The 21,828-nt window shown below is 43.0% G+C and overlaps 2 protein-coding genes across 2 annotated transcripts; one reads left to right on the top strand and one right to left on the bottom strand.

The window, feature by feature from the left end:
• Positions 1–3,055: 3,055 nt before the first annotated feature.
• On the bottom strand, positions 3,056–3,724 carry LOC139732962 (uncharacterized). The gene has a single exon (XM_071643798.1). The coding sequence runs from the start codon at positions 3,722–3,724 to the stop codon at positions 3,056–3,058; it is 669 nt and encodes a 222-aa protein (XP_071499899.1).
• Positions 3,725–13,465: 9,741 nt separating this feature from the next.
• On the top strand, positions 13,466–19,774 carry LOC139732961 (uncharacterized). Its single transcript, XM_071643796.1, has 5 exons — positions 13,466–13,478; positions 14,973–15,284; positions 16,163–16,474; positions 19,105–19,224; positions 19,701–19,774. Exons 1-5 carry the CDS (start codon positions 13,466–13,468, stop codon positions 19,772–19,774), a joined length of 831 nt encoding a protein of 276 aa, XP_071499897.1.
• The last annotated feature ends 2,054 nt before the right edge of the window (positions 19,775–21,828 follow it).

Below are 21,828 nucleotides of genomic sequence, written 5' to 3'. Positions count from 1 at the left end.
ATATAATACAATGTCAAGACCTTTTCAGTGGATTTTGATTTCGCTATTTGTTTGTTTTAGCTCTTGAATGTACGACTTCTTACGTCCGATTCGTTTGAACCATGCCTCGTGCTGCGTGGTTCTTTCAGCCACATGTTTCCCCACATATTATAATTATGTCATACCCACACGCCATCGCGATCGAAGCTTGAGCGATGGCGATAACACGTGCGGAGCATACATGCGGATTTCAGCACAGGTAAATTAGTAGTTGAACGTATCACGATTGTAAAGCAGATCTTTTTCTATATCTCTGCAAATTAGGTTATCTAAGCATAGATAGATTTTGATACATCATAAAATAGATTAGCCATACCAAGAACTTGCTTACATTAGAGTTATTTGACAACGTTGCAAAATAATAACCCCGTCATTGAGTGGAATGTCCCAGAGCTATCTCGGGGGCTCGAGGACGTTATGGACACGCCGATTTGCAAAAGGGGAAAGTATGATTACAAACGGGTTGAAATGAAGAGGATTTATGAACAAAATACACATAAGCGTAATATTTTTTTATGATTCATTCACAGTTTATTATTTTTATCCATAAAACTCACATAAACGAGAGCTGTATTGAGGTAACCAAGTGCACATTTGCATGGGTGTGCACGCATCAACCCTCCTGTCTAGTGGGAATGACACAGGCAGTTTTTCAATGACGTCTGAATGCCCTTCGCGTAAACTAGCCTAATTTGCGTACGTAAGTCGCTTGTACGCATGCGCATCTACTTTCAAGCAATACTTTTCATGAATATTAATAAGCCCCATTGGTTTCCTGCCTCGCTGTAGTACGGAAAAAAAAGGCGCGTCCCGGCCTTACTCGTCTCAACTCGACAGCTATGTACGTTTCATTCACATATCTAGGCTTGGCTAGCAATCAGGAGTAGACTACCCTGATCATCGCCTTCACGAGACTGTTTGTACACAGCTAGCTCGAGCTTTGACAGCTCGATCCAACTCAACACGTACTAGACGTGCCTACCTTATCCGTCCCAACTCGACATCGAAACAGAATCTGAATTACCCAATTATATTTTTACTGAATAATTGTTAACGTAGTTAATCAATATTTCCACCACTAGAACACCAATCTTGGCGAACGATTCTAACCAAAACCCCACAAATTTAGTCTCAAATTACTGGTATCCATTACCTCTCTCTGAATCTTAAATCATCTTACCCCCCTAATGCCCTTATCTTATGTAATAATCATAAATGTGGCCAAAACCGTGATTTTTGGACCTTGCCTATACCAACGTTACTACCAACAATGATCGATTACACCTTCATATAATCGATAGTAAAAAATCAATACACAGCTTATACAGGCCATACAGCGGAATTGATCGATTTCGCTACACGACCCCCCGACCCACCAAGCTCGGTCCCCGAGCTTATACCACTTCAATCCTAAACACTTTAAACGTCAACACTTTAAACACAAACCGACCTCCATCATATTCCGACTGGTATCAACTACCAAAATACTTATACTGGTGTCCACCACCAAATCCTTTTAAAACATCACCTTATGATTTATAATAACACTCATCATTCCTTTGGAACCATTAACATTATGTACATTTTAACGCCACCTCTCCAACCTTGTCTAATACCCCCTTTCTTCCAACATGGACGCAACCAACTCAAAATTTGAGAAGAAGAAAGCTAAGACTCCAAGACCAGTCGTTACCATATGTACCAATTGTAATGTGGATACCAATATGGTTCTACCAACTCTTCAAACCAATTCTACCAACACCTGGTATCGCTTCAATGACGTCCCTCCACTACTCCGTGGAATCACTACATCTCCGTACATAAGCTTCATTGAATCCAACTTAATACCATCGTTCTTCCAGAACAATTACATTAGTAATGTCCATCAGTCCTTGGGAATGTTCACTTTTAACAACTTAATGTCCAATTTAAAATTAGGCAGATTAAATTTAGCGTCCGTATCTGCCCTTCTCTACCAATAATCGCTTCCACATCTTCCTTCCGGTATCCGCTACCACTTTCACTATCTTCGCGAACAGTCCTCAGAAACGTCCAATTATAACTTATTGTCCAAACTCAATTTGGGCAAATTATGTTTAACGTCCATATCTGCCCATGCACTTCTACCAAAATTTCGCTTCCACTACTTTTCCTCCACGGTTTCGGTCACTACCTCCAAAAACTCGTCACCAGTCGTCAGGAACCGCTCCGTCTTCCTGGTCCACGTTCGGCCAGGCCGCAACACCAGCGTCTCGGTAGCGCTGAAACTGGTCTTCCCTCTGCGACGTAATTCTCCTAGCCTCCCTCGGATAATCCCCCCGTCAATGTCGGATGGTGACACCTGGACCCCGATTCCACATGTTACCGGGGATTTGACTTCAGGTACCACGTCCTCGATTACCAATCGCCGCCTTCCGCCAGTCAGGTCTGTCCTCATCCAGCACCGGGGTACTGCTTCTCTCAGAGGTGACGCTTCTCACCGGGCTGACACTTCTCTCAGGGGTGCACCTCTCAGGCGTGCACCGGGAAGGGGTTGGAGTAGAGGGGCACAGGGGGGATCTACTCCTGGGTCTGGTTTCTGTTGACGGCGGCTTCTTACTCCTAATTGGCGCATAAACTGGGGTTTTCAAATGTACCCGCCCTGGAGCTACATCGGTGGCGTGAGTCCCGTAGTGGCGTTCTAATTCTCGCTTGTGCAGCGTCTGGAAAGCACAGCGATCACACCTAAATTTGGGGGTGTGCACGTCGAATTCGTGTCGTTGCATCGAGCTTTTACTGGAAAAGGACCGCCGGCACACCTTACAACGGTAGACTTCTCCCCTGTCTGAACAGGACTTGGGTTTTCCGGGGGTGGACATCGTTCTGCATATTTAACAAATAATACCAATCGAATATTACTCGTGTCTTTAGTCAAATTCCTACAGTCATTCATACACATCTTACAATCAACTCGTGCGAAGCTGGTATCTGACATGGTCCATATTTGCTGCTGCGCTTTTCCCCCTTCCGGTGTCCGCTACCTGGTATTACAGCTCCTCAGCCGTCCGGCAGCATTCCGTGGGGTTTTAAAATACAGCGCCGCTGTGCTGATGTTACTGGTAGATCCTGGCTCTGCTGACCCAGGCAGCTTTTTCTTCCTTGATAATGGACAGTACTTAATGGTGTGAGCCTCGTCCCCGGTGGCGCGACAAATCGGGCACCTGTATGCCCGAAGTACAGGACAGGTAGTTTTCCCGTCTATGGACTTCAGCGCGTGGCTTCCGTAGACCTGCAAACTTTCACCATTGTTTTTGCAGAAAACGCACCAAGAGACTGATCTGCTGAGTGGTCCATCACTTCCATCTCGTCCTTTTAGAGCGGTGATGTCTGGTAGAATCCCCTCGTTGCTCAGCCAACGGCTACCAGTTGACAGACACCCAGCTGCATAGCCGTCCCTCCGTAAGGTCGGATACTGGTATCTCGTCCCTAGGTCCTGGGATCCACTCTTCTTCGTCACTGTCGCTTCCCCTTCGTCTAACCCCAGGTAGCTATTGAACGAGCCTCGCACCTGTTCAAAATCAAAGAACTGGTTGCCCGTCTCTTGGTCCACGGTCTCCCTCTTCTTCCTCCCCGTTGATACCAGCTTACTCAGCCCGAAATAATTGTTGAAGGGACTGTACAAATCCCCCTCTTTGGAAGATGCCATGTCGTTGCCTGCACTGCACCTGCACATTAATAATACCACAGTCTTTAATCCTTGTTATTTAGCTCGTCGAATATATTCGAGTACCACTCGATTATTTAGATTTGTTACTTAGTGCCTAATTATAATACTGCGGCCGACGCCTATCCCTCCTCGGATAACGCCTTCCCCCATTCCAGTCATCATCGTCGCATGCCGTTGGCACAGTCGGAGACTTGCGGTTCCTAACTGGCGGTTGAGAATTCACTTCTCTCTCTTCATAGCTAGAGGGGTGAGTAGCACCAGCTTCTTCCAGCCCTGACTCTTCCAGCTCCAAGTCGGCAGCAGTGCCTCGCTGCTGGTCTCTAGCTTGTACCACCACCGTGTTTGGTTCGAACTCCCAAACTGGTCTCGGTACCCCTGTGTACAGCTTCAACCGATCTACGTGGACAACCAATGGCTTGGAGCGAGGTGTCAACTGGAGTCGAACAGTCACATCCGATATTTTGGTGACTATCAGGTACGGTCCCAGCCATTTGGTCTGAAGTTTTGGACTCTGTCCTTTCACCCTCATCTTCCGCCGTAGCCATGCATACTGGCCCTGGTTGAAGGCAGATCCATGGGCCTTCTGGTCGTAGAATCGTTTCTGCTTTCTACAGGCCGACATCTGTTTCACCCTGGCTCGGTTGTGGGCCCTCTGCATTCGAACCCGTAGCTCCTCTGCATAATCGGTCTGGAGGTCCTGCTGGCTGTCAACATCATCTGGTGTGACGAGGTCACCGGGTAATACCACCTCTCGCCCCAACATTAGCATGTTGGGAGTTTCCCCAGTCGAGTCCTGAGCACAGCTGCGGTAGGCACAGGTGGCGAAGGGGAGAAGTTGATCCCAATCCTTTTCCTGCCTCTCCACGTCCAGTAGTGCAGCAACTGTGTCTATTAGGGTGCGGTTGTACCTTTCTACGAACCCGTCTGACTTTGGGTTGTAGGCTGTGGTCCTGGTCTTTTTCACCCCCATCAGCTTGCAGACTTCACTGAAGACTTCAGAGATGAAATTTCGGCCTTGATCCGAATGTACGAATCTTGGTACCCCAAATCGACAGATGTACTCCACCACCAGTTTCTCTGCCACGGTCTCCGCCCTTTCATCTGGTATTGGGTAGGCCTCCATCCATTTTGTGAAGTAGTCGCCAATCACCAGGATGTACTTGTTCCCATGCTTGGTCCGGGGGAAAGGGCCCATGATGTCCAATGCCACCCTCTCCAACGGGAACCCACTAATCCTTTGTTGTAGTGGTGCTCGAGCAGCTTTACCAGGACACTTCCTTCTGGCACACACGTCACACTGTCTGAGGGTCGAACGAACATCAGCTGCCATGCCGACCCAGTAGTACCGCAACTTCAACCGTCCCAGTGTCTTCTTGATACCAAAATGTCCCCCAGTAAGAGCGGAATGGACCTCATGTATCGCATTCTTTATGAGCGCCCTTGGTAGGATGGTCTGTCTCCGGGTGTTGGTACCATCCGCTGACTCCCATCTGCGGACCAGCACGCCGTCTACCACCTCCAATGCGTCCCAGTGCTCCAACAATCGAGTTGCTCTTTCCGGCCAAGATGACACCACTTCATTGGCTGGCTTCACCCCTCGAATCTTCGCAGCTCTCACCACTTGTATGTCCTCATCCTTCTCCTGAAGACTCCCAATACTCGGGGCTCCCAACGCCTCCTCTGTCAGTGCTCTGACTTGCCCGGGTGGGGTTTCTTGGTCCCGGCCACACTGCCTACATGGTCTCCGAGATAGACCATCAGCATTTCCATGGCTCCTCCCCTGCCGGTGTTGTATCTCGAAATCGTACTCCGATACCAGCTCCAACCATCGTGCCAGCTGCCCTCTTGGGTCCTTGAATCGAACCAACCACTGCAATGATCCATGGTCAGTGCGGATGATCACATGCCTTCCATAGAGATACTGTCGGAACTGGTTGAGGAAGGCTACCACTGCCAGTAATTCCTTCCTGGTGACACAGTAGTTGACTTCTTCCTTACGTAGCGTGCGGCTTCCGTACGCAATAACTCTCTCAGTTCCTCCCTGTACTTGCGACAGCACGGCTCCGATTCCATGCTGGCTGGCATCTGTGTCCAAAATGTAGTCCCCTTCTGGGCAGGGATACGCCAGAATTGGAGGTGACACCAGTCGTTGCTTCAATTTGTCGAAAGCCTCCTGGCACTCCTCTGTCCAGAGAAACTTTTGGTTCTTTCTGGTGAGTTGGTGGAGTGGTCTAGCGATCGAAGCAAATCCTTCCACAAACTTCCGGTAGTAGGAGACCAGTCCTATGAAGCTCCGCACCTCTTTGACGCTGTTTGGTTTCGGCCAATTTTGGATGGCCGCGACCTTCTCTGGCTCCGTGGTTACCCCAGCAGATGAGACGATGTGCCCCAGGTATTCCACACTAGTGTGGAACAGTTGGCACTTAGCAGGTTTCAGTTTCAGACCAGCCCCACGCAATCGCTGGAACACAGTCTTCAGTCGACCAAGCTCCTCCTCCACCGTCTTACCAAAAACGATGACATCGTCCAAATACACCAGTAGCGTCTCCCACGTCAGGCCCGCCATCACTCGATCCATTAGCCTCTCGAACGTGGCCGGTGCATTGCATAGGCCAAGGGCATGACCCGCCATGCATACAGACCACCGTTGGCAATGAATGCTGACTTCTTCTTTGCTTGTTCGTCCAGCTCCACCTGCCAATACCCGCTTGCTAAGTCGAGTGTAGAGAACCACTGAGCCCCACTCAGTGCGTCTAATGTCTCATCGATTCTTGGTAGAGGGTATGCGTCCTTCAGTGTGACAGCGTTCAGCTGCCTGTAGTCCACACAAAAGCGCTTACTACCATCCTTCTCCCGTACGAGAACCACATTGGATGCCCAAGGGCTACTGATCCGTTCGATCAAACCCTGGGAGAGGAACTCATTTATCTGCTTATCAATTTCCTGTCGTTGCTCCATTGGGTGCCGCCTTTGTGTTTTTCTCACTGGCCTAGCGTCACCGGTAGAAATCGTGTGTTGCACCAAATCAGTTCTGCCCAGGTCCGTTGGTCCTTGGGAGAAGACATCAGCAAATTCGCACAGCAATTCGGCCACCAATGAGTGGTATTGCTGTGGAACCTCTTGGATACTACGATGTAGCAGCTCCGTCAAATGTGATGGCACCCCATCACTAGCTTGTACCCCACCGTCTCGAATCGCCTCCACATCTTCAGTATCACGTACTCCAGTCAAGCAGGCAACTGTCGTCCCTTTCTTTACCACCCTCTCTTCCTTCGTTGGATTGAAGACTCGTACTGGTAGTATCTCAGCGTCTGCTTCGATTACTGCTCGTGCTACCAGTAGTCCCTTATGTAGTAGCTCGGTGGAAGTTGTCGGTGCTTCTAGCAGACCAACCCCAGTCGCCTGTCGCCGTCTGTCTGCTACCTCTCCCTTTATTATGGCCTCATGACCCGCTGGAACAGCCGTGGTTTCACTGGCAACTATTCTATGACAGAACGGTTGGCCCCGGTAGTCTCGGCATGGAATGATGGCCCATGGCGTCCGGAGCTCCATCTTCTGATAGTCCAACACTGAATTCGTCTGCATCAGGAAGTCCAACCCCAAAATTCCTTCACTGTTGACATTAGCTACCACTACTTCCAGCACGAATAGTAGCTCTCCTAGCTGGATCTCGGCCATGGTTTTACCCCTGGTCCCCAGTGGAGTACCGTCCGCCTGATGCACTATGCTGTCCACACTCTGCAGCGACGGCTTCCGTGCCTCTGCAATCATGTCATAAATGGTGGTAGACACGATTGACTGGGAGGAGCCTGTGTCGATCAAGAAGGTAATTGGCTGCCCGTTGATTTTGGAATTGATGAAGAGGCCCAGTCGTCTACCATCTGCGGTACCCAATGGTCGTGCCTGCTCCCTTCCAGCAGGTTTTGGTTGGAGGGCTGGACCAGTATTACCCTGCGCAGATACTGGTTCTCCCCCTTGGTTGCTGCTCACTGGTGGTGGTCTCTCCGTTTGCCCATACGGACAATATTTCCACCCATGGCCCACCTGGTTACAGTTGTAGCATCTTCTTGCATCCATGACGGGTGCATTGGAGACTGGCCGTCTGTGTGGAAAAGGGCAATCCTTCCTCCAGTGCCCCATTTGACCACAATTGAAGCACCTCTCATTCCGGTAGATTCCTGTTGGAAGAGCAGGTACCTTTCCCGTATTGGCTGCTTTCTGGTTGGTAGACTCAGACCGTGCAATTAGACTTTCTACGGCCTTTGTCATTTTGCTGACTACACCCTCAGCCTCCTTGGTGGTCCCCTCCTTCTGTTTCCCACCGGTGTTTGTTAACACCCTGCTGTAGCGTGGTCCCCTTCCGTCACACCTTTCCGCCTCCATCTTTAAGAATGCCTCCGTGCTTAGTGCAGCCTCTATCGCCTCATCTAGCGTGCGAGGCTGCGCACGGAACATCCCCTCTCTTATTTCCGGCCTCACGACAGCGTCCATGAAGTGTCCCCTAGCTAAGCGGTCCTGCCCCGCCTCATCAAACTCTTGGTAGGCTAGAGCCGTCAGCTCCCGAATGCTCTGGCCCAGCTCTTGAAGTGATTCTTTGGGTCTTCGTCGCCTCGTTCGTAACTCCGCCAGAAACATCTCTGCCTTCCCTGCAGGACCAAATCGGTGTTTAAGTCGCCCCACCAGCTCTTGGTAGGTTAATTTCCTCCCCGTTTGCTGCACCAGTACCTTAACTGCAGGACCTCTCATGCTGGCCGCCAGGTATTGCAGAGCCTCCTCTTCTGACCACCTGTTTACCCCAGCACATGCCTCGAAGTGGGTAAGGTAATCTGGAATAGGCCCCTTGCCGTCGTACCGGTCTGGTGTCATCTTTATTATTACATCACGTCCCCTCTCGTGATGCTTGAATTACCCTTCGTCCCACAATTCAGAGCGGCGCCATGGGGTGCTGATTCTTATCGGGACTTCTCTCTCTGGTACCGGGTTGGTTGCCGTTGTCTCTCTGGTTGAATTTGATGCAGTCTGCCATTGCCTCATCTCCGCCCTTTTGTCAGCTGGAGGTGGGTAGTAATCGTCTTCCAACGTTACATCTGCCCTGCTACTGTCGGCCCAGCTCCCTGCTGTAGCACCAGTCGTCCTCCCACTGCTGTTGGTGCTGGTTTTAGCACCCGGAACGTCATATTGTGGTGGTAAAATACCACCCCTGCCGCTGGTCCCGTCTGCTGGCTTCACTCTACCAGTCCTTCCTGATACTGGTTGTGGTGGCCGCCTCATCCCCATCTCAGCTCGAAGTTCGTCCATCATCCGCTCCACTTCTACCATCTCCGATTGCAGCTTCCTCCATAGCTGCGCCGGTGACAGCTGCTTTGTCATGGCTGATTCCTAACTCCCTGGTAGCGCTGGTTCTTTACATCCCACTCCTGACACCACGTGTGGCGAATCCGGTCGCACGGCATATCCCACTCCTGACACCACGTGTGGCGAATCCGGTCGCAGGGCATATCCCTCAGTCCTGACACCGCATCGTAGAAAGGGGTAGATCCCTCTGGTCCTGACACCATATATGTAGCGAATGACTTGTGTTTGGTGGTAGATGTGTGATGATAGATTGATTGGTATCAAAAATGGGGCCCTACGTCGAACTTCGATCAGGATGGCCGAGCTAGGCGTAAGTTCGTTTGGCCGCAATATACGGCCCAAGATACCAGTTAATTCTTGCTACCAATTTATTTCTACCAATTATCTACCAGTTCTTCATCAACAGTCCAACATACCAGCTTCGCACTTTATCTGCTATATTTTATCTACCAATCTCTTTACCACCAGTCACCACCAAGGTCCACTCGACTCACCTGCACTCGCTCAGGATTCTTTGGTAGGAAAGATTACTCTTCCAGTCACTTCTTGGTATAACGTTGAACAGGTAGTCTTTAATTCGGGAATACTTCTGTACAAACACAGTCCAACTCGTTTCCGCAGTAATGTACACAGTTCAGAATGCAGACCCGGTCCCGCAATTTCCAAGTCCCGTCCCGGCCTTACCCGTCTCAACTCGACAGCTATGTACGTTTCATTCACATATCTAGGCTTGGCTAGTAATCAGGAGTAGACTACCCTGACCATCGCCTTCACTAGACTGTTTGTACACAGCTAGCTCGAGCTTTGACAGCTCGATCCAACTCAACACGTACTAGACGTGCCTACCTTATCCGTCCCAACTCGACATCGAAACAGAATCTGAATTACCGAATTATATTTTTACTGAATAATTGTTAACGTAGTTAATCAATATTTCCACCACTAGAACACCAATCTTGGCGAACGATTCTAACCAAAACCCCACAAATTTAGTCTCAAATTACTGGTATCCATTACCTCTCTCTGAATCTTAAATCATCTTACCCCCCTAATGCCCTTATCTTATGTAATAATCATAAATGTGGCCAAAACCGTGATTTTTGGACCTTGCCTATACCAACGTTACTACCAACAATGATCGATTACACCTTCATATAATCGATAGTAAAAAATCAATACACAGCTTATACAGGCCATACAGCGGAATTGATCGATTTCGCTACAATATATATATATATATATATATATATATATATATATATATGTGTGTGTGTGTGTGAGGTATATTATTCATATTTTCGTATAGTGTAAACTTCAAACTGGTATTGATTTATGTCGTTCTTTCTCACTTTATATTTTTGGCATATGTTTGCCCTACGATTGCAGACTTAGTAAAGTTTGTGATGCATAAAAATGATTCACGAAATGCGTTGTATGCCGACTCTTCGTTATATTTTATAATATTGTATTGACAATGGAATGCAGTAATAGGACGGAATTGAACTAAACTGAGGTATGTAGGCGAAATAACAGAAGCCCTACTTGTAATCGGACCAAATGAAAATCAGACGTTAAGAGTAGGCCTATTTGGCCAATATAGTATTCCGACAAAAAGAAAATTTGACGAGACAGGCATAATTATTATTGACTGGGTATTAAACCTTGTGAAATAATAAATTGTGAACTAAACGGTAAACTGCCCATAGACCAACAGAATAAAGATAGACTGAATAGAAATGAGACAAACTGGTAAAGTAATTAACGGTATAAATCAAAACGAAAAAAAAACACCAACAAAAACAAGAGACGAAATGGCAAGTACACCATCAAAAAAGTTATTAGACGAACAAGCAATATTAGCCAAACTGCACATTAGACCAAGTGAGGATTAGACAAGATTGATAGTGGACCAAATGAATTTAGCCATAGTGGTGCCGAACTGGGAAGTAGACCACCTGATATAAGACCAAGTGGCAATAAGCTGACGAGTTGGGAGGGGTTCACTGCCCCATCACCCAACAATGATCGCCACTTTCCCCTCCCCAACCCCAATTGTAAATATATACATCGCTATTTCGGCAATATAAGATTGCTTTACATAGAATCAAAGGCGAATTCTGGACAAATTTGATTGTGATCTTGATCTGGATAGAAAGAGTAAAGTCGTACAAGCGAGGCAGGGAAGATTTGATTAAAAAAACAAGGCAAAAATCAGGGAAGTTATGAAATTGTAAAGTTTCGACCATTTTTACCAAACTGTCTTTGAACAGTCAATCTACAGACAGCAGCGTACTGTATTTTGTGCGCTGTTGGTTTATTCCTCTTTTCCCATTCCATGTGCCATTGTATTCCTGATAATTCCTATAAAATACTGTTTATCATGCTTGTGGTGCAGTTGAGATAAAGGTCTGTCAGTAAGATGTATATAAGAAAGAGAGGGTAAAGAGAAAGAAGACTGATAAAATGAAAACCAACCAAAACAGAAGAAATCCAATATCCAATATCTAAATCCAATATCTAAATTATATAGAATAAGACGTCCCTGCGCCAGACATTATACAATTGCCATGTTGTCTCCATGGCCGGTGGAACCGTTTGGGCTTGGGCCCCCCAACACTTTTTGTGCACCATACATAGGAATACATAACGTGTCATCACTTTTGCCCCCACACTTTTCTTTGAAACCGGAAGTACGTAAGTGGCACTTAATAGAAATAGATAGAAATCTTGAAGTGTGAGCGCTGTAAGGTTATGTTTTTCCACTGAAGACCTTTATATTTTTTGTTTTTTTGCTTGTCTGCTGAAAAAAAAAATTAAATGGAAAATGGAAGGGGAGAGATGAGCTGAGGACCTTTTTTGGTGAGCTGAAGAAACTCGGGAATGGAAGGGGAGAGATGAGGTGTGGACCCTTTTTTTTTTGGTTGCTTGCCTGAGTATCGCAAGTTCATCTTCCACTCAGGAAGCTTTGAGAGCTGGGGACATGGTGTCCATTTGCATATTCCATTACACTCGAAAAAAATATCTACCAAATACACTGTACGTAGAAAGCTGGACTATGCAGTTTGAAAAAAAAAACATAACAAAAAACTTAAATCTCTATCACTTCTGATTGTTGAGAATGATATTTTGGATTTTCCTTATAGGATTGAAGGTCTGGGCCCCCTTGGACCCCAAGGATGTGAGCACGGTGCCCATTTGGGCGAATTGAGACGCTATACCCCTAGAAATGCTACCTCCCAAGTTAGATGGAAATCTTTCATGTTGTTACAAGATGAAAATGTACAATTTAGGCCCACTTTGGATCCTGTTGGACCCTTTGGGTACCCCTGGATCTGGAATGAACAAACTTGAAACTTCAGTCACTAATGCACTAACTCATAGCATTAACTTCGCTTTATCACTTTTGGTTCTAGAGAAGAAGATCTGTAAATCGTCCTTAATTTGAGGGGTGTGGGCCTCCTGACTCAAGTGAGCTAAAAAGCAAGGACAAAAACATTTTCTTGGTTTGTCAGGATGCGGGTGCTTCGACCCCCTCCCATCCACCCTCCCCCTTCACCTCCACACACAGGCATTATAAGAATTGTTCCGCAGCCCCAATTGCTACAAGGTCAAATACATGTTTTTCCATTCAACGGATTCCCTCTTTCGAACAACTAGGTCCTACCTTCAAATCTAATTGACAGTTATGGAATATTTTCTAAAATCAAACCGCCTTCAGTATCACTTATCTTATATTTGAATGAAACAGATGGACAATCTAATGTCATGACATTGTGCTATCCCTCATTATACAACCTATGACACGCAGTCTGACAGTGTTGGCATTTATCCCACTAGGTCGTCGTCAATTGACGACTTGGGCAGAGCTGAGAGCTGAGAGTTTAGTTATTCCACTTTTTGCATATTATGATGTAATCTATGCAAAATTGTTCCAATAGATAGCTTTACAGCGAAGACTGGTAATTGGGTTTATCTATGTGGTAATGACGTCATCATCTCATTTGATACCATAGATAGATTGACTTGTAGCACAATGTAAAATTGTTTTGTGAAACCTTGAGCAGCTTCGATAAACAAGAAAAATCTATAACTTTCATACCCCATGCCGGACTTATTTTACGGACTACACTGTCAATAATTATGAACATAAAAGTTTCCCTTTTACGGTTTTACATGATTCACCCCAAGGGGTGGAGCCATAAAGATATTGATATATTTGCTAAGACCTGATAAAAATCCTTAAATGGCTAAGGCAATAATGATTTAGTTACACATTTCACATAAACGTAAGTTATTAACAAAATAGATCTTTTTTTCTTCATTGCCAGTACACAATCTACAGCAAAACGTTTTAGCAATACGACAATGAATGAGGGCGGTGAGTTGGCTCACGTCTGCCCCACGATCATAAGCAGGGCCGGCGCAGTATTTTCAAAAGTGTGGGGTTCACTTCCGGGTTTCATGAGCTAACAAGCAAAAAAAAAAAAAAAAAGGCTTATCGCTTCTCCCCGTCCACTTCCGGGTTTCTTCAGCTGACAAGCGTAAAAAAAAAAAAAAGTCCTCAGCTCATCTCTACCCGTCCACTTTCGGGTTTACTTCCGGTTACAAATAGTGTGGGGGCCCAAAGTGATGACACCTTGTGTATTCCTTATCGTGGCCCCCACGGCTGCGCCGGCCATGATAAGGACCAGGGTTCGAACCCGAGTCTAGACTGAGCAACGTTGTGTGTAATCATACCGCCCCCTCTAGCAAGAAGCAAAACACTCTGTCCCCCGGATAAGACATAAAGTGGAGGTCCCGTGTATGAGAGAGTCACAACTCATGCACGTAAAAGATCCCGCTTTATTCATTCATCGCAAAGAGCAGGGTGTTTAACCCGGCGAAGTGGTCCCACCTCACATCCAAATGGACCCCATGGAAGACCAGGTTAGCATAGCTACTATGGGCTATCCAGCCATCTTCTCAGATTAAAACAAACAAACAAACAAACAAACAAACAATTAATACAATAATACAGTGGGAATACTGTATAAGCGTGGCTTGATCAAAAGCAACCATAGCAATGATTGTACTACAGTATTACTATTTTAGGTGTCCATTATAGGGAAAGATATAACTTCGGTTAAATCGTTTGGTACTGCTAACTGTGTATCCACGAGGGTTCAACGAAATATTTTCTTTGTTATATTTGGTATAATATCTGGCAGGCACAAGTACCCTCGAAAATCAATGCTTTGACCATTGCATCCTTCCTATCAAAATCAAGTATTTTTAATTGTACTGTATGTTGAGGTATCACCCCAGTGAGAACAGGGATTACACTTTTCAGCAGGGCACACGAAAAAGATTGATGGTAGATATATTGTAACTGGTGTTATCGCTTTTTCTATTTTTCTAATGTGATCAATGACTACGGAGAAGGGAGGAGAACATCATTATAAAGTTTTAAGATCAGGAGATATCGTGGTGTTACGCATACAAAATCAAAGCGTCAAATGACTGTAATAAGAATCACCTTCAGCTGCCAACGTAGCTCAGATTACAGGCTATAAAATACCAAATGGGAATCAAGACTACACTTGAGCTAAAAGCTACGAGAATGTTCCTGGAAGGCGTTGGTCATCAGTGTGCATGTTCACCTAAAAGAAAAGAAGGAATAAACATAAAGTAAATAATTATGTTATCAGAGTTTATGACCGATATCAATCGACTGTTCTGCTGCTCAAAACTGATCTATCATTTTTTTTTCACAATGCGGTGGACTGCATGTAGCATGCATATCATAGAGAAGTTACTTTTGTATATGCCTGTATACTCGTGGATATTACTAGCGTATCTTGCCATGGGACTGAAACTTCTATATATCGTTTAGCTTCAGAGATATACACTGCCGCCAACGTGCATGGATGGACAGGGGAAGACATCCGACTGCCATGCGATATCCAGGCAGAGCCTCTTGCTGTGGTTTGGGTGAAGGAGAGCGTCTCAAATCAGCAGCCACGGACTACAAAGGCGGCTTTCATCGATGGAAAAGCTGAGAGCATGGACGAACGGTTCGACATCGAGAAGGACTTCAGCCTCGTCATTACTGACTTGAGGGTGGTAGACGCGGGTATCTACCATTGTGATGTGACGCCGAAAAACGCCGAGAGTTTCTCGAATATCACTCAACTGACTATTAGCTGTAAGTCAGCTAGCATTTTGTTATCACACGATTAGGAGAAGGACCTACGGTGAACAATTTTTGTCAATCACTTTGATGATATCAAAATGAAAAAGAATTGAATTGAAAGGAGTTGAATGGAAAACTAAAAGAATTCAATGAAGCAATGAACGAAACGATGAAAAGGCCGACATTACTATTAATCACCACAATGCATCAATTTGAGATTTATCCTTTTTGATATGTCTTGGTGTGATTTTTCATCATCTGCTATTTTCATATGCCTTATTATGTTAATGTACTTGTGTACTTAATCCATCCATTTGGGCACTTATCCATCCATGTGTACTTTCATTTCATTGATATGTCATGCTCGTATACTTGTGTACTTTTATGCTATTTATTAATCACTCAGTACTTCTTCTTTCTTTCCTCTCTTTTTCCATTTTTTTCTTCTGATCTTTGTACCTTGCTCTTTTGGCTGACATGATAGTTTCGTCATTAGCACTTGCGTCTTATCTCCATTGCAAAACGAATTTACATTGATATATTTTTTCCCCGGAACTCGCGGTCACAAGCTTTGTCTTTGCGGTTTCTTTGTATTTCAAATGTTAGAGAGCATAGTCTTTTATGTACTTATACTGACACACTTTCTTGTCATGACCAACTTTATATCATATTTGTATTTTGCAAATTGCTCGTTTGTATTTTTGTTTCTTTTTTGTTAGGTACATATGTGATGTGAAATATGAAAATAAACAACTGGAACTGTTCACTTTTTCTCCAGTGTAAGACCAGTGCTTTTTCAGTAATTCATTTCGGTTCAGTTCAATTCATTTATTCATTCTTTCATATAAAATGCTACGAACTTTCTCTACTTACACTTTTCGATTGTCTAGTCTCGGTGATAGGCACTACTCCTAACGTTCGGGGATGGAAAGAGGAGGCCATCCGACTGCAATGTATCATTCCGGTGGAGCCTCTCGCTCTGTACTGGACCAAAGAGAGCGACTCAGATAAGCAGCCGCCAACGATCAAGGCTACATTCATTGATGGAAACTTCGAGAGCAGGGAGGAACGGTTTAACATCGACAAGAACTTCAGCCTCCTCATCACCAACTTGGAGGTTGCTGATGAGGGTCTCTACCATTGTGCCGTGGTGCTGACGAATCTTGATGACTTTTCGAATTCTACTTTCTTGACAGTTGACTGTGAGTAAGCTACTGCTATCATAACATTATTTTGCCGAGGCGAGGATTTTCAAGGGAAATAGTTCTCAATGGAAGAATCAGGCAATGATGCACACTTTGCTGTGGTTCTAAATGCGTAATATAGGGACAGGCCAGTGAATGAAGTGCGGATTGGTGAATTAATTACATGAAACAATGATATTTTCATCTCATGTGGAGTAAAACGTAATATAGGGACCGCAAATGTGTTGCATGTTTACTGTGTTGTTTATCTGTCTTTCCACCAACAAAGGAGCGCATGAATGACCGATGCAGTTTTCAATGCAGAAGTGAAATTGAATGTACACATAAGTGAAACAAAATAAACCATATTCACTGATAGTGATGACAGCCACACACACAAATAACATTTTACATCGAAGAGAAAAATCACAGGCTAGGTAAAGAAAAACAAAATATACATGATTTTGTAAATTTGATGCCCGGTAAAGCGTACACGACGGTTAAAAGGATACAGATCGGGAATCTGTTTCTAACTTTTTTACGGAGACAAGATACTAAAGATGATACCATTAGGATGAATTAAAACTTAAGTAACCCACCTTTTGTAAAGACCACTTTATTTCGCTTGTTTTCGGCTATCTCAGCCATTTAAAAACTGATTTTCATCGAATAAACTCACTTCCTCTAAGAATTGTATACTTATAAACATTTCATATTTGTAATTATGCTAAAATATTAATAGCAAATATACCATCCCTTTAACCCTAATATTATTTGCGTTCTTTACAAGACATGTGGAACTGCAACAGAGATTGAGTATGACAAGCACACTTTAGGCAAGCAGGGTAGCTACGACACCCATCCGTTATACGTATATGGAAGGGCTGTCATGTATGTGCTTCATCTTCTTATATACTAGTACGCTTGCCACATTTTCTGTCTTCAGTGCACGTTCTAGACTCACTTGTAAGACGACAAAATCATAATGTTTCGAAACTATTCATTATATCTATAGCGATTGCATCAAAACATGTAATCGAGGAATGCATCGATGAGAACCAGTCCGACCAAGGCCGGTGTATATACCAAACTTTCTCAAACACCCCTTCCATTAACCTTACGTGTGTCGTCAGTGGATTCAAACCTAATATTTCGATGCTATGGACCGAGGAATCGGGAGAGATACTGCATTCCGTAGTTTCACAACAGAAAACGCTATCTGACTTGTCATACGAGAGGCTCGAGACAATCACCGTTTCAGTTCCACGTGGGACTCAGCAGGCCTTCATTTGCAACGCTACCGGTGACTCGCTGAATGGAACGTGGACCGAAGAAATTATCTTTCGGACTTTATCAGGTTTCGTGAAATCATGACACTATTATTATTATGATTACAATTATTATTATCATTACTATTATTATCATTATCATACCGAGATCATATATCAATGTTAAGCAATTGCTGAGCAGTAAGGAACGAAAAAAAAAATCAAAATATTTTGATTCGAATATGTTTTGGAGGAGCTTGATCTGATATTTTTTTTGTGTGTAAAATAGTTATTCGCACAGACGTGATGTAATTTTACAACGTACAAAATAATTATTTATAATATATTATATGTAATAATATATATATATATGTGACCGTGCACCTCAAAACGAACATAAAGTCGCACACACTGATTTTGCGTGAGGACTGAAAATAAGTGAAATGGGTCAACCTAGCCGAACTTGACTTTTTCATATTTTCTGACAGAGCAGGTCTTTTTTTACATTATGCTGAAATTTGGTATCATAAAACGGGCAGTAAAATGTGTTTCTTTAGCAGTTTATCTCGAACATTTTTGGTAGAAAAGTGTGATTAGGTGTGTCTTTAGAATTCCTTTCTCATTTCTGAAAACTTTGTCCACACTCTTCACTTTCAACTCTAATGACTTTTGAAAGGATAGTGCTACTGCTTTGAAAGTTGGCATCAATTACGGACAGAATGTGTGAATGAGGCATGCCTAATTTCAGTTTAATTTGATAATCCCTTCATTGTTGTTACTCTCGTGGTTTACTTCCTGTTTTTTGTCCCATTCATCGCACAGCCAGCCCGGTTTGGTAAAGATTAAGCGCTTGAATAGACACTGTGTTTCAGAGCCTCTTTTCTCAGTTCACACTTTTCCTGAGTTTGTGCTTTCTTTCCAATATTTAGATAGGTTAGGAGAGTCCATTTAATTTGAGTTATACATCATTTTAAAGCTTAAAGTCTGCTCTTTCAGAATATGGTCTTAACTAAAAATTTATGTCTGGCGACTTTTTGTTTGTTTTGAGGTGCAGGGTCACATATATATATATATATATATATATATATTTATTTTTTTATTTATTTATTTCTATATCTCATCACCGGATCTCCTTCATCTAGTATAGAGGTAAATGAATACAACTTACAATGTTTTACTCTTTTTTTTCTGAGCAATAATCCAAAAATATGACCACGGCTTTATCCATGTAGTAGAATACTTCTTGACCATGCTGACGGTACATCAAAATATACGCGTTGTGAAATTGTCAGCGTCGTTATTTCCATTGATAACGTATTCAAATTCCAGTAATGAGCTCAAGAGTTGCTCATCTGTTTATATTTTATATTTCAAAAAAAGGTGATACTTTGGGTCTCATCATTGGACTTGCCATTGGCGTGCCTGTCGCCCTATCCATCCTATTTCTCCTTAGTGGAATCTTTCTGCAAAAATACCACCCGGACTACCTACCACGAAAAGGTATGTAGATTTGATTTACTTGGTAACCATTACCAATCAACTTCAAGCGATTAACATTCGATCTGCGTAAAGTCACGATTCACTGAAACGAGTGGGATACTATGACTGTATTACCACTCCTTCAAATGAAGGATCGCATGTTTTAGGAACCATTGACTTTAATTAAAATTATGCATAGTAGGGTCATAGCACACCCATGCAGGATCAGGGAAAAACTTTAATATGAAAAGTAGAAACTGTAACTGTAACGGAACCGTAACATTAAAGGCATTGAGCTCTTTGTTACTCAGCAGATACTGCTAGATAAATGCCAACTGGAGACAACAATCGACCTTAATATAATTTTCATTGAATGAACGTACACATCAATCATTCACATTAATTTTCCTATATATGTATATATCATATATATATACCTTGGATTTTGATCAGTACTATTATGCTCTCAGCGTTGTTGGTATTGTTACGTTCTACAGGATTGGGCTGGAAGCCCCGCCCCAGACGAAGGAAGAGGCAGCGTGTTGACGAAGAAGGATTGATAATGGGTTAGAGATACATTATCGTATTAAAAAAAAAAAAGCATGAAAAACGCCTGTGTAGAGATTATGCCGTTTTTGTTCAGATGGGATTCAGGTTTTAACTTTTGTTGAAGTAATTAGAAAAGAGCATACAATTCTAAGAGGAATTCAAAGTTATTTGATGACAATCAGTTTTAACATAACCGAGCTATCCAAAATCAAAGTAAAACAAAAATGGTAATAACGAAAGTTGTAGCCCAACCTTTTTTGAACATTGGGTTTTAGAATAACTCAGCCATTTCAAAATCAATTATCATCATCAAGTTTGTATGTAATAAATCACCTGTAAATTTTACGTATTCATCAATATCTATGTAACTTCGCATGTCTTATGATATTCAATCTGGATTTTGTTTCGTGTTTGTATTGCTTATGACATGTAGGCCAGGGCCTATCATATGTTCTTTACCTGGTCGGGTAGATAATAATTGTAATGATAATGATAATGATAATGATAATGATAATGATAATGATAATGACAATGATAATAACAATGATAAAATAATAATAATAATAGCAATGACAATGATAATAATCAAATAAACTTTGATATTTTCTTATCGATCTTTCATATTTCAAATAAGTGGTTTGTAATTATTTTGCAAATAAAAACCCTCATCGCAATCTCAACCAAAAAACAATCCCTATAAAGTTCGTGAAATAAAAACAATCTTCGGTTTGAGCTTCTTCAGTTTGTCTCTCTCTACAAATGAAAATTGTAGAGGGAGACAAACTGAAGAAACTCAAACCTGAGCCTTCACCCCTCTGAATAAAATCTTTCTTTCAAAAACAATCTTATTAGTTCTGTGTATCTGCGTTTTAGTGTATGCCGTTATATGTGACCCTGCACCTCAAAACAAACAAAAAGTCGCCAGACTTTTTGGTTAAGACCATATTCAGAAAGAGCAGACTTTGAGCTTTAAAATGATGTATAACTTAAGTCAAATGGACTCTTCTAACCTATCTAAATATTGGAAGAAAGCACATACTCAGGAAAAGTGTGAACTGAGAAAAGAGGCTCTGAAGTACAGTGTCTACTCAAGCTCTTAATCTTTACCAAACCGTGCTGGCTGCGCGATGAATGGGACAAAAAAAAAAAAAAACAGGAAGTAAACTACCAGAGTAACAACAATGAAGAGATTATCAGATTAAACTGGAATTAAGCATGCCTCATTAACACATTCTGTCCATAATTGATGCCAACTTTCAAAGCAGTAGCACTATCCTTTCAAAGTTATTAGAGTTGAAAGTGAAGAGTGTGGACAAGGTTTTTCTGAAATGAAAAAAGGGATTCTAAAGACACACCTAATAACACTATTCTACCAAAAATGTTCGAGATAAACTGCTAAAAAAACCACACTTTCCTGCCCGTTTCATGATACCAAATTTTAGAATAATGTAGAAGAAGACCCGCTCTTTCAGAAAATATGAAAAAGTCAAGTTCGGCTAGGTTGACCCATTTCACTTATTTTCAGTCCTCACGCAAAATCAGTGTGTGCGACTTTATTTTCGTTTTGAGGTGCACGGTCACATATCGAAATAATTTTGAGCGCCGTTACTTCATTGAAGCTACGTTATATTCAAATTCAACAATTTATATTTTATGAATTTTCCAGTAACTGAGAAGTGTTCATCTCTACTATATTCCAGTAGAAATATCGGTCTCAAAGGTTTAAAGGGATCGTATAGTTTTGGGGGAGACCTAATTTCCAGTTTCTAACATTTTTGGGGGGTGAGATAAGGAGAAACATCTTTTGAAATATGAAAGAGCATGCAATTCCAGGAAGAATTCAACATTCATTTGATGAAAATTGATTTTGGAATAGCTGAGATATCCAAAACAGATCAGCGATTGTAATGAAGTGTGGGACCCACATTTCATAACGATTGCTTTGTTTTACTTTGGCTTTGAATGTTTCAGTCATTCCAAACCCGCTTTTCATTAATATAAACTTTGAATTCCTCTTAAAATTGTATGCTTTGTACTATTTCATAAGTGTTTTCTTGGTATCTCGCGAAAAGTTAA

The sequence above is a fragment of the Diadema antillarum genome, unplaced genomic scaffold (assembly GCF_040938485.1).
Source record: "Diadema antillarum isolate AM-2024a unplaced genomic scaffold, OU_Dant_1.0 seq00000457_RagTag, whole genome shotgun sequence".
Classification (NCBI taxonomy): Eukaryota; Metazoa; Echinodermata; class Echinoidea; order Diadematoida; family Diadematidae; genus Diadema; species Diadema antillarum.
This window is presented reverse-complemented; position numbering and strand designations above follow the sequence as displayed.

Excerpts from the sequence above, each read along its gene's own strand:
- LOC139732961 (XM_071643796.1), top strand. Across the intron at positions 15,285-16,162 it reads CACTCAACTGACTATTAGCT|TCTCGGTGATAGGCACTACT; the intron begins GTAAGTCAGCTA and ends TCGATTGTCTAG. Across the intron at positions 16,475-19,104 it reads TACTTTCTTGACAGTTGACT|GTGATACTTTGGGTCTCATC; the intron begins GTGAGTAAGCTA and ends TTTCAAAAAAAG.
- LOC139732962 (XM_071643798.1), bottom strand. The coding sequence starts at position 3,724 with ATGGCATCTTCCAAAGAGGGGGATTTGTACAGTCCCTTCAACAATTAT.